General features: G+C 39.5%; 2 protein-coding genes across 2 annotated transcripts; one reads left to right on the top strand and one right to left on the bottom strand.

Annotated features, from left to right (window-relative positions):
- Positions 1-5,432: 5,432 nt before the first annotated feature.
- On the top strand, positions 5,433-7,941 carry LOC108670786 (heat shock protein HSP 90-alpha). Its single transcript, XM_018158278.2, has 2 exons — positions 5,433-6,083; positions 6,254-7,941. The coding sequence occupies exons 1-2, from the start codon at positions 5,436-5,438 to the stop codon at positions 7,736-7,738; spliced, it is 2,133 nt and encodes a 710-aa protein (XP_018013767.1). The 5' UTR covers positions 5,433-5,435; the 3' UTR covers positions 7,739-7,941.
- A 287-nt stretch (positions 7,942-8,228) lies between these two features.
- On the bottom strand, positions 8,229-11,458 carry LOC108670787. Its single transcript, XM_018158279.2, has 2 exons — positions 10,426-11,458; positions 8,229-9,680 (listed from the first exon to the last, which is right to left on the bottom strand). Exons 1-2 carry the CDS (start codon positions 11,300-11,302, stop codon positions 9,589-9,591), a joined length of 969 nt encoding a protein of 322 aa, XP_018013768.1. The 5' UTR covers positions 11,303-11,458; the 3' UTR covers positions 8,229-9,588.
- Between the last annotated feature and the right edge of the window lie 2,611 nt (positions 11,459-14,069).

Below are 14,069 nucleotides of genomic sequence, written 5' to 3' on the forward strand. Positions count from 1 at the left end.
CTACAAGCAATTGAACTTCACAAGCCCATTACAAAGATGGTTCGCTTCAAGTTTATCTAAGGAAAAACAACGCCGCAAAATGCTCAGGAACATTATGCAAAAACTAGTGTTAAACCCCAATTGGCAGGCTTATGTATTTTTATATCTGTTAATGGATTAATTGAGTATTCATTTTTTATTTAATTACATTCTAAAACAAATTGAATAATAGTAAACAAGATACAAAAATACCAGACTCTCAGCGATGCTCAAAATTCCTGAAGCTGATAAAGCTCATTAAAACCAAGTTGCTACCGAACCAAGTTGCAGGCCGATAGACTGATGGACCACATGAAAAAGGCACTGATAATGTCTATGCCTGTACCCACATTGCTTATTCTGTCAAAATAATAACGCTAGCAGATGATATTTGAATGTTCATCAACATGAATAAATAGTATTAACTGATAAATGAGTATTATTCGTATCAACGTCACGGTTAAACAAACAATGTTAAAAACCTTAGAATCGCCATTTACTCGCTCGTCGCTGCACTCTATCCATCATTTTAGAATGGAAGGATCAAAGATGTAATCATTATTCGAAATGGATTTTTTGTTTTTGTGTGTCCTTGTAATAGAATAAACATAATAAATTGAAATCGTATCAGAAGGTTTTTACTATTTTTATCTCGAGATAAAGGATCGTAACTATTTCTGATGACGGTAAGGTGGAGTCATGTAGGTACCTTATCGATGTTGTAGCTTGAAAATTCTAGGAGGAGATAGATTTCTACAGTACCCCCTTTTTTGGCCGTTTTCTAAGAATTTCACGTTTTCTTTTATTTTTTTCGAAAAATTGACACGAATAAAAGCTGTCTATTTTTTGATTTGACATATGTGTACCAAGTTTCAAAGTGATCCGTCTATAAATAGCCGAGATAATTTTTGGGGTAGACGCTCCCCTTAATCCTTACTAATTGCAAATTTTCTGAGCACAAGTTCTTCTGTCGAGAACTGTCCCACCCCTCCTTTCCTTTTGATCTCGTCCAAGCATTTAATAGGGAATGAAATTAGATCATCTGTTGAAAGTCTGAAAATTTTTCGTTTTCAAAAATATCAATTTAATCATCAATTATCCTCTAGAATTCTCTATCTCAACAATTAACATTTAGAACCCTCATCAATAATCGCTTTGGATTTGAATTTGAACATTGCGTTCCCAGTTCATTCTTAATACTCTATATTAATTTATTGCTATTTTTTCGTGTCTGCTGTTAGACGACCAAGCCTGCAAGTGTTTGTTGGCCGACACCATTTTTGCAATGAGCGAAAATTAATGAACAATCCATCGCAACAGCCAGGCAGGCGCTCTTATGAACTAAAAATGATAGACTCAGAACATCTTAATTAATTCCAAAGTCAAACTTTACAATGGGGTGAGGAAATACTCTCTTTTTGTACTGTTTGCGAAGTCGTCGCCCTTTCTTACACTTAAGTTGTATGCGCTTGATAGCAAGGAGGTGAATCCGATGTTCTGAACTACGTTCAATAACTCCAACATTTCCTTGAAGCGGCAAACATTTTCTCTGAAATATACTGCCGCTCAGATTCAGTTGTGATGGTTTCGTTTTTTTTTCTGGTAAGGATGGACAAGTCCAGTATAATTATTGATTCGTCTATTTTGCAATATCTAAAATCGGCGTTAGGCACGATTTGACCTAAGACACCCCTTAATTGTGCAGATATTACAAATTTTAATCTCAGAGCACTACTACTGTAAAACGATAGCTATTATTACAAACACCATACGTTCTTGCATTTCAAAATTAATCGATCTGTAGGATCCAATTCCGTGGCGCGTGTCACTATTATTGTCTGGAGACTTGGTAAGTTGGGCGTTACAATTCAATTTCAGTCTTACTATAGTCTACAGATATAATTAATTATATTATATAATTAAATTTAATTATATAATATAATTAAAACCATACATCCCGAAGAAATTTTCACTTAAATCTAGAGACGATTTTTTAGAAATTCTTCGCGGTCGGCGCCCATCTGGTATGCTTGCTTCACTTGACGTCACCAACCTCTTTACCAACGTTCCTACAGAAGAAACTTTGGAAATAATTGCTAACCATGTTTATTCAAATGAAAGATTACCGGCTCCACCAGTCCCTAAAAAGGTCCTACTTGATCTCCTCCGCATCTGTACTTCAAAATCGCCTTTCCGGACACCTGACAACAAAATTTACCATCAAATCAACGGTGTTGCCATGGGCAGCCCTCTGGGTCCAACCTTTGCTGAATTCTACATGTGCGAACTAGAAAACCGAGTATTGTCGGACGCAACAATCAGGCCTGAAATCTACTGTAGATACGTCGACGACATTTTTGTCGTTGTTCGAGACGAGAATCACATGACGGAGCTACGCGTGGCCTTAGAACTCAGTTCAGTTTTGACGTTCACCTGCGAATTAGGGCTGAATCAGTCTTTGCCCTTCCTCGATGTACTCGTACAAATGGAAGATACAATGTTCGTCACTACAGTTTACCGAAAACCTACAGACGTCGGAAGAGTTCTGAACGAAATGATAGGGCAGTGAGGATCATAATGTCGGTGTTCCAACTGTTCATGGAGTAATTTATGCAATTCTTTTTCTAGTACCCATTATACATTTAATACATACCCATTGATCAAGTTTTTATTCATGAATTTTGGGCTGCAATGCAGCTTTTTTTATTTTAATTACTGATGGCTATCCAAAAAATACGAAATTAATTGTACATGGGCAGTCGTGCGACTGGCTAACATTCCGAGTCAGGTGCAGCCATGGTTGAATAATTCAACCATGGGTGCAGCCATGGAACCTTGTTCAGACGTGACTTATGGACGTTCGGGAGTATGGGTGAAAGGAAAAAATAATTAAACGATCGATATCGTATTATAATACTAAAATCATTGGAAACCACGTATGAACACTAGTCAGCTTTGAACGTAATCTGTGATGCCGCACGAATATCACTTTAATTACGATAAGCTTGGTAGTTAGAACGTCTGTTTCTCAAATTATATCTTCGATTGCTATTCTTGTTACTCACAAATAAAAAATGAATATTTTGGCAGTACTCATGAAGGTATTTTTATTCAAGTAAGTAAATTCTTCCTTCGGCATACATGTAGCCACGTTTGACAGCCTAGGATTTTTATTCGTTTTGTTATATTATTATTAACAATTATTTATCAGATAATTATAATTTTTCCGAGCAGTTAGAACATAATTGCAGCGTTATAGCACTTGAACTTTTCAATGAAATTAAAATCAAGTGAAATTTTACAATATATACGCATAATACGCTACATCGTGACTTTCGCCATGCTAGTGCGGACCAATTTATGTGATGACATCTGACCAAAAGGGTTAGTTTTATTTAATTATTGATCATCCATTTAATGAATTCTGGATGAGCAGAAAATTGTGTTTTTAGTGAAGAGAAATGTTCCGAATTATATACAGCCAGAATACATGTATTAGCATAATATTTAGGATAATTTGAAAGCGATGTTAATGAAATAGAAACTAATTTGTAAGAACTCGTGCTGTGTACAACAGGTTAATCACAGTCGCTGATGGAGAAAAAATGTCTTTCGCTGTTTTTTTACAGGAACTCACCGTGAATTGTCGTTCACATTTCCCAGCACTCAGTGTCGGTTCAATAATTTTGAAATTGAATATGAAATTATTTTTATTGCTCCGGGGCGGGTGAAGTTGGAAATCCCCGCCGATTTAAAAAAGGGAAAGACCATTAATGAAATTTATAAATACTGAATCAAACAACGCTCACAGGACGGAGTTTCTCGGTAATTTCTTGCATTCCTGTTGCATGATGATTGATGAAGCAATCGTACTACTGCATCATAAGACTTAATATAAATTGTATTGTTTGAATGATTGTTTTTACTACTTGGACTCGGACAGATTCGTATTGTTTTTAATGTTAGTTCGAATAAACGCAAATTGCTGACACATTCTCTAGACTTACGTGACCTGTTTTCCCTCACTCAGAAGCTTCTAGAACGTTCACGAAAGTTCCTCAGGTCGCCATGTACAGAAATACACGAGCACCTCCCCTCACCTCCCCTCAGCAGGGTGCGTTATTCTTAGCCTTCCCTCGCGTGGCTCTCACTTATTCTTTCCTCGTCGCTATCGTTTATCAGGATCTATCTGTTCCATTCCCCGGATATAAGGTTAACAAATGTTCTCATATTGACCTAGTGCTTGTAATTAGAATTGTTGAATTTAATGTTTAGTTATAGTTTAGTATGAAAAAGTTATTGTCAATATGTAGTGCACATTCTGCAAGCGGTGTCAGTAGAAGCCATGATTAATTAAACTCAACCGGAAGAATACCTGAATATCAAACTCAACCGGAAGAATACCTGAATATCAAACTCAACCGGAAGAATACAGGAATATCAAACTCAACCGGAAGAATTCNACGATGCTATCAGGGAGGCTGTTCCACATGTCGGATACCTGAAAATCAAACTCAACTGGAAGCATGCCTGAATATTACACTCAACAGGAAGAACAACCGAATATCAAGCGGAAGAATACATGAAACTCAAACTCAACCGGAAGATTACCTGAATATCAAATACAGGAAAAATACATGAATATTGAACTCAACCGGAAGATTACCTGAATATCAAATACAACCGGAAGAATACCTGAATATCAAACTCAACCGGAAGAATACCTGAATATCGAACTCAACCGGAAAATTACCTGAATAACAAATCACTTCCTAGCGCTACCCGCGAGGGCAATCGGCGAGGAGGCCGGGCGGTTAAGTACAGCAGAATTGTAGCAGTGAGTTGCGTGTTCGAGACCGCAAAATGCTGTGAATGTTCTGCGATGTTAAGAATCGGCGACAGGCCTACGGCCTACTAAACGCTGAAACCGCTATAACCGCTATTATAATTGTTTATCTAATTAATTTTTGTCTGAAATTTATAAGAAACGCAAGTGAAAGTATTCAGATTAATCATCATAGATATAGTAAGTGGTGCTGGTCCTCAGTTATTGGCAATCGCCAAACGATGTTTATCGCTCCCGTCCTCCACGTGGCTGCGCATCGGCGTGGCAGGCAGGCTATTTACAGCCTTGCTACCGCCTGCCACGCTTGCCCTTCCTTGACTCTGACATTCCTCATCTTTTAGCTGAACAATCGTTTTTATTTGCCACAAACATTCTTTATTTTTACCAATAAAAGTTAGTAGTTTACATATGGATCATGAGAAGTTAAATAGAGATCTATGTTTTCACTGTCCAAATAACCTCAGGACGTCCATATTTCCGGTTTTATATTTGATTTGACCGATTCAATAAAGTTAAAATACAAACCGATGCACCTATTACTGATCGTTCTTTATTTTTCCCAAAGGTCGAAATGGCAGAAGAAGTTGAAACATTCGCCTTCCAGGCTGAAATCGCTCAACTCATGTCGTTGATAATCAATACGTTCTACAGTAACAAAGAAATCTTCCTCCGAGAACTGGTGTCAAATTCTTCGGACGCGCTTGATAAAATTCGATACGAATCCCTCACTGATCCGACTAAACTGGATAGCGGAAAGGAGCTTTACATCCGCATTATTCCGAATAAGAATGATCGCACCTTGACGATTTATGACTCTGGTATCGGCATGACGAAGGCCGACCTCATCAACAACCTGGGCACCATCGCCAAGTCCGGCACCAAGGCCTTCATGGAGGCCCTCAACGCTGGCGCCGACATCTCCATGATCGGGCAGTTTGGTGTGGGCTTCTACTCCGCATACCTCATCGCCGACAGAGTGGCGGTCACTTCCAAGCACAACGACGACGAACAATACACTTGGGAATCAGCTGCCGGAGGCTCTTTTACTGTCAAGCTCGATAATTCGGAGCCGCTGGGCCGCGGCACTAAGATCGTGCTCTACCTCAAGGAAGATCAAACGGAATACCTTGAAGAACGAAGAATTAAGGATGTCATCAAGAAGCACTCTCAATTCATTGGATATCCTATTAAACTTGTCGTTGAAAAGGAGAGAGAAAAGGTTGGTTTTGGATTTGTGTGACTATAGTTAAAGTTATTAGGATGAATTTATCATTTGAGGAAGAAAATTATTTTATCACAGTCAAATGTCAAACCAGAGAGAACTTCGGAGTAAACATGGCATGTCTCTCCCGAATATTTTTATTTTAAAAAATGTTTTTTTTCCTGCAGGAAGTTGACGATGATGAAGGGGATGAAAAGGAGGAAGACAAGACAGCCGAGGGTGACAAGCCGAAAGTTGAAGATGTCGGCGAAGATGAAGAAGCGGACAAGAAAGAAAAAAAGAAGAAAACAATCAAGGAGAAGTATAATGAGGACGAAGAGTTGAACAAAACGAAACCTCTGTGGACCCGCAACCCTGACGACATTTCCCAAGTTGAATACGGAGAATTTTACCGGTCCCTCACAAATGACTGGGAGGATCACCTTGCCTGCAAACATTTCAGCGTCGAGGGTCAACTGGAGTTCCGTGCTCTGCTGTACATCCCGAGACGCGCTCCATTTGATCTCTTCGAAAATAAGAAGCAAAAGAACAAAATCAAACTGTACGTGCGACGCGTGTTCATCATGGACAACTGTGAGGAGCTCATCCCTGACTACTTGAACTTTATCAACGGCGTAGTTGATTCCGAAGACTTGCCTTTGAACATTTCCCGTGAAATGTTGCAGCAGAATAAGATCCTTAAAGTCATCCGCAAGAATCTCGTCAAGAAAGTACTGGAGCTTATCGATGAGCTTGCCGAAGAAAAAGATAATTACAAGAAATTCTACGACAACTTCTCAAAGAACCTCAAATTGGGAATACACGAAGATTCAACCAATCGCAAGAAGCTCTCAGAGTTCTTGCGCTACCACACTTCTGCCAGCGGCGAAGAAATGGTTTCTCTTAAGGATTACGTGTCCAGAATGAAGGACAACCAAAAGCACATCTACTATGTCACCGGAGAGTCGAGGGAGCAGGTTGCCAGCTCAACATTCGTAGAGCGAGTTCTGAATCGAGGCCTTGAGGTCGTTTACATGGTAGATCCCATCGACGAATATTGCGTGCAGCAACTCAAGGAGTACGACGGCAAAACGCTCGTGTCTGTATCCAAAGAGGGTCTTGAGTTACCCGAGGATGAAGACGAAAAGAAAGCTTTTGAAGAAAAGAAAACTAAATTTGAAAACCTATGCAAGCTCATCAAAGATATTCTGGACAAGAAGGTCGAGAAAGTTGTTTTGTCCAATCGTTTGGTTTCTTCGCCGTGCTGCATCGTGACGTCTCAGTATGGCTGGTCAGCGAACATGGAGAGAATCATGAAGGCGCAAGCCCTACGAGACTCGTCAACTATGGGCTATATGGCCGCCAAAAAACATTTCGAGATCAACCCAGACCACAACATCATTGAAAACCTTAGACAAAAGGCGGAGGCTGACCGCAATGACAAATCTGTTAAGGATCTCGTCATGCTCCTCTTTGAGACTTCACTTTTAACATCCGGTTTCACGCTAGAGGAACCTACCAAGCACGCAGGTCGCATCTATAGGATGATTAAACTTGGCCTCGGTATCGACGATGACTCGGCGGACACTGCTGTAGAGATGCCATCTCTAGACGATCTTCCTCCACTCGAAGGAGAGGACGAGGATGCCTCCAGGATGGAAGAAGTTGACTAATTTTTCAAAGCTAATATCAGCTTGAAAATTTTCGTGGGAATGTTAGATTTCAGTACAAACTCTAAGGTTATTTTTCTATTGATTCTCTAATTAATGATATAAAATTTAGAAAAAAACACCAATGCAAAAGTTTGAATTTTTGACTATACGTAATTCTAGCGTAACTTTCAAATTTCGGATGATAAATAAACGAAGAAGATAACGGTTTCTATTTTTACTACCAATAAAATCTTAAAAGTAGCAAGCGCTTCATAATTCATCTTGATTCACGGAAGCTTCTTGGATTCAAAGCTCATCAAAAAATAACTAATAAAGATATCATTATAATATCAACTTTATTGAAAAAGGCATAACCTGAATTTTTGTATCATTTAGTTTGAACAAATGACGACATGACCTTGGACAAAGATAACATTGGGCAAATGACGGCCCCTTATACATTCAGTTCGATTTTTGAAGTTTCGTTCAACTCGCTGAAGCATATTGATATGTAAGTTGGCGATGGCTTGGCGTATGTTGTTCTTCAAATGAGGTAGGGTCCTTAGACAACCATTCATTGTAAACTATTGATTTAAGATAACCCCATAAAAAATCACACGGAGCAAAATCGGAGAACCGAGCACGGAATGCTCGTTGAGTAGCGATAATGGAACGACCATTAGTAAAGTACGCCTCGAGAGCAAACGCACGCTGCTGACTTGTCCAACGCATAGTGGCATCTGACTAGGCAGGAAACAAAACTTCATTTCTTTCCCTTTCATATGAAATACTCCCCACCCTTTTCCTACAACACCTGGCTGCTCGGCACAAAATACAAAACAGGAAGTTTCCGTGAATCACCTAGTACCAGGAGCCAATGCACAGCGACAATCTTGTTAATGGCTTATGAAGACGACTTAATAAAAAATGCCTCTGTTCAAATGCACAAGGTAAACAAGTTAAGCACTATCACAATCGTGACTCAATAGTAGGGAGAGTGGTTCCCTGCATACTTAAGGTAATAATTGTGACCACATCTAGGAAAGAAGCGATGATCACACACAGTGTAAGACTAGAAAAATACATACTGTACAGTCATTACTTGTAAACGTATAAGCGACGAGCATTAACATATTAGTTTTGACTTGGAGGATGACAACAAAGAACTCTAGCAGATAAATATTGCCGGAGCTTATTCCTACCGATTAAAGCAGTGGTAACAAAAAGGAGCTCGAAACTCCTCGGCATAGGAAAACGATTTACCTTAAACATATGCCGTAACCAACTACCGATTCCTACCGTAGAAGCAAGAATATTAGAGAGATTCTGGAAATGTCATAAAAATGTATCACAATACTATCAAAGTTATTCAATTTTGAGCGCCCTTAAAATGATTCGTTTATACTTTTCACTGCAACTCCGCGGTCGCGAGTGTCAATGTCAAATTACTCTATTCAAGAACAACATTCAAGAGTATTAATAAAATTATCTTTAAAAGTCGCTGATAAAGAGTATTAAACAAAATATTTTTTAACTTTAAAGAGACTTGGAGAGGACATGATTGCGTTTCTGCAATCAGCAATAGAATCTGACCAAGCAATTTATATACTAAAATCCAATTCGGCCTCATACTTTGTAGCCCAAAACTTTATACTGCGAGTAAAATATTCAAACATCAAACAAAGATCAATTGCTAATCAAAACAAAACTGAAAATAAATTATAGGAAAAATGTTACGCCTCCAGCGTCGTAATGGGCTCAGAAACAAAAGGCAGTTACCCTGTTTATTGACATTTAAATCCCCAAATAAACGTCAACGTCTTAGCCTTAAAAATTACAAATCACAGACGAAGCAGTAGTACGTCGTGGGCTTAAATACGTTTGGGAGGCACAGAAGACGACCGAGGCTTCGGTATCTCTCTCGGCGATTCCGGCTTGCCGAGAGTCCTGTCCACCGTAAAGCCTGAAAAGGAAGTGGCCAAGTTAAGCAAAAAAGTGCAATTTTCTGGTGCTGAATGTAATCTGGAATAAAATCGTGAACACACCACGTTAATTTAAACAATCGGTCGAGAATAACATGATCATGAAACTAATGTAAATTTATAGAATACGAGCTCCCGTTTCACTTGGTCTAGCGTGTTGTCGGAATTGTGAACTAGACGTTTTCCTTGCAGGGTAAACGATTTAAAAAAATGTATCGGGTATTCTAATATTTGTTTTTCTGCTTTAAATTGGGGAGGACGTAGAAACAAGGATTTTACGAAAAGTTTGCTAATTCTTCGAAGACCAAAATGTATAACAACTTGAGCCGTCTTCAGGGACTATGTCTACTGTAGCTGACAATAAAAGACCCGAAGGTGAACTATTGACCAAATGACTTTTCACTATGGTATGCGATGAAAGCTTATCAATATTTACTATTGACATTCAGATCATTTGCTGCAAAAATGACATCAGGTTTACTCTTTCATTGACTTTTAAAACTTCAAATCAGAGGGTAGATGGCAGTATTCTCTTGTTACCGCCGCAATTTTTCTTGATTAATATATAATATTTCAGCACACTAATAATTCGATACAATTAATTAAAATTTAACGGGAAATTGTGAATTTTTCGTGATTAATATATATTATTTCTGCACACTAATAATTCTATACAATTATTTAAAATGTAACGGGAAATTGTGAATACAACTTTGCGGGTCTCACCTCTAGAGAGTCTATTCCTTCTGTCATTCAGGTCGACTCTGTCTTCAGGAAAATTTGACTTCAAAGCTGCAGTCCCAGTGCATTTCAAAGAAACAGCACTCTGTGTGCCATTGCAGCCGGAAAAATTGGTAAAATCTTCATTCTCATCTGCGTCTTCGTTTGGAAATTCATTTGAACTGGGAAATGACGTGTTTAAACAGGTTACAAATTGATCTGAAGACGAGGTTGTGTCGGACGAGGAATCGATATAGTGCGGCAAATCGTCGCCATCCATGTTTAAAGCTACGAAACTTGGTTGCCTTTGACTGGCAGCCAAGTGATTGCTGCTCTCGTAATGGGGCTGTTGAAGGAGAGAATCGTACGACGTTGGGGAAGTTGTCCCGCAAGAGGTATCGCTGTAGCTTCCAGTTTGGAGAGGAATATTAATTGATAAGGATTTACCGAAAGATTTCCATTGTCTTCTTCGTGAGAGTGCGTTTGTAGCAGAAGCAATTAGCGACATTTCTGGTCCATGTAGCTCTTGGATTTCCGGAGGGCTAGTCTCTGGTTTAAAATATCTACTTAGTGTGGGAAGAGGTGTGCTGGATGGCAAGCTTAATGGGTGATTATACAGACAACCCGAATTATTTTCGTCGACTGAACAGGAAGTTGGAGGAGTCGCTGGAATTGTCACGACCTGTGGGACCAAAAGAGATTTCTTGCTCTTCTTCATCAAGAAAAAACCTGAATCTCTGACAGACTCCCCGTCACATTGCCTTTCGTTCAGCTTTGCTTTAATGATGGATAAATTCTTTACCGGTGCATCAAGAATTTTGAATGGGCTGGTAAAATGCATGGATGTACTTGTATGTTTACTTTTGGATTCATCCGTGCGCATAAGATTGTACTGACGTTTGGGATGTATAAGACCCGCTGTTACAGTGTAACATCTTTTGCGACTAGTTGAGTGATTCGAACCAGTCAGACTATTCGTATCAGTGCTCCGAACATCATTTTCAGTTCGTAATACAGAAGTCGTTCTTTTATCAGTGGACCCGAAAGAGCATCGCTGCGGCTGAGGTGCGAGGGGGCGGAGCGGCGGAGAACATGTCCTTGCTGGAATACTGGCTCTGGTGGGGATCGCTCCCGACCTTTAATTTGAGGGGATCTGCGGTGAAGAATGAGCAGGTTATGTTTAAGAAAATTAACTTGTGGTGGCAGTAGCATAATAAAATGTCATATAGTAGTATCGGCATACAGGATTAAAATGGGGCCTGACCTATCACTGATCACTGATTCTAGACATAATAATAAAAATGATAATAATAATGAAAACGGTTTCAGCGTTCATTGGGCCGTAGGCCTGTTGCCGATTCCTAACATTGCAGAACATCCACAGCTTGTTGCGGTCTCGAACTCGCAACTCAATGCTATAATGCTGCTGTGCTTAACCGCCCGGCCTCCTCGCCGATTCTGACCAGAAACTGGCGCACAGAGCTGGGATCGAATCCGCATCGCTCTGTGCCAATCTTGATACTCTGAACTGTAACCACTGCGCAAGAATTTTCTGAGCTTCAAACCCGTAACTCACTGCTTGAGTTGCGACCCATGATCCGATTCAAATTATGTGGGTTTTATATCATGTAATGATTGTATTTACGGGAGTGATAGCTGAGCAGCACACGCGTCTGCTTCCTTATGGTCCGGTTGAGGAGCCCGTACACCAGGGGCTGTAGTACGCATGCGCAGTACAGCAGCACTGACGCGTACCACTGTCGGGACACTTGGGGTGAGTGGGTGATACTGTCGGGACACTTGGGGTGAGTGGGTGAAACTGTCGGGACACTTGGGGTGAGTGAGTGATACTGTCGGGAGAGTTGGGGTGAGTGAGTAGGTAAATAAATGATGATGACAAGTGTCACTGTGCATGGTGACAGGAAGTAATTTTGGATGATACCGCCCTTTCTTGAACAAATATACCACTCTATGACGCTCTCGACGGACGAAAAAATTATCATTAGCAATGAAGTATATGAAGATTAAATAATTTTAGCATTGAATGACGTCTGAAAAACGAAAGTTATTCTGTACCTTGACGCCGACGGGTACCAGCAGGTCTTGCGCAGGTCCTATCATCTCCAGACCCAGCACGACGGAGTAGGGGAGCCACGTCACCAGCTGTAGCCCCACCACCACACTCACGGTCCTGCCGTGATGTTTATAGTGAATTATATATTCTTTGATTGTGAAATATGTAAATCAAAGGTAAACATCATGACAACGTATCCTATTCAGGGCCTATACCTTCAAAATTCGCTAAGTGAACGTAAGTATTTACGCTCTATTTTCTTGTCTATTATTGGTGGATTTTGCTCAAAAGGCCGTCAATGATTGGCTGATGAACTTACGATCTCTTAACTTTTTTGAAAGTACGGGCCCAGGAAATTGGGATGCAGTAAATTTAGTGGAAAAACGATATGAAACGTCATGGGCCTATACTTTCAAAAAAGGTAAGAGATCGTAAGGTCATCAGCCAATCATTGACGGCCTTTCAAGCAAAATCCACCAATCATAGACAAGAGAATAGAGCGTAATTACTTATCGTTCACTTAGCGAGTTTTGAAAGTATGGCCCCTGCAGGTTAGATCAGGATATGAGTATAACAGGAAACGTATCTTCTGTATTTTATTTCTACGCAGAATGAAGTTTCTTAAACCTCTCACCTCTCGATCTCCGTTTTGGAATGCAGTGAGAAAAATTAGCGCTTGAGTTTTGCTAGAAATTGTATAATTTATCAATTTGCAATTTAAATAAATGAATTTTCCCTGACGATCCAAAAGATTTGTTAACCAAATACCGAATGCAATTATAAAAATATGCGAATATATTTCCAAAGGCAGAACCAGGGAGAAGTCCGGGGTAATATCTGGTAGTAATTAAGCTCATAATACAGTACGATAAGGATGCATTGTATTGCATGAAAGTTCACACTTAAACTATGTTTATTCTATAGTAATTAGGGCTGGCTAAAGCAAAACAGAAAGCAATTCGATCATTCTGGACTCATGATCTTCAAGTTGAAAAAATATTTCGATAAAATCCGGCCAAGCGGGCAGCAACTTCAGCCCTTACAGCAGAAACTTGCACAACAATGATTAATTGTTATTAATGATACAGGATTCCTAGCACCCCATTGCACAACGCTGACTGATGAATGTCAATGACTCAGCCCTTACCTCAGCCCTTGCACGACTATTATCGTTTGAGTACTCATTATTAAATCGTTTGAGTACTCATTATCGATTATCGTTTGAGTACTCAGTATCGATTATCGTTTGAGTACTCATTATCGATTATCGTTTGAGTACTCAGTATCGATTATCGTTTGAGTACTCAGTATCGATTATCGTTTGAGTACTCATTATTAAATATCGTTTGAGTACTCAGTATCGATTATCGTTTGAGTACTCATTATCGATTATCGTTTGAGTACTCAGTATCGATTATCGTTTGAGTACTCATTATTAAATATCGTTTGAGTACTCAGTATCGATTATCGTTTGAGTACTCATTATCGATTATCGTTTGAGTACTCAGTATCGATTATCGTTTGAGTACTCAGTATTGAATATCGTTTGAGTACTCATTATTAAATATCGTTTGAG

This window comes from Hyalella azteca, unplaced genomic scaffold (genome assembly GCF_000764305.2).
Source record: "Hyalella azteca isolate HAZT.00-mixed unplaced genomic scaffold, Hazt_2.0.2 contig1683, whole genome shotgun sequence".
NCBI classification, from domain to species: domain Eukaryota; kingdom Metazoa; phylum Arthropoda; class Malacostraca; order Amphipoda; family Hyalellidae; genus Hyalella; species Hyalella azteca.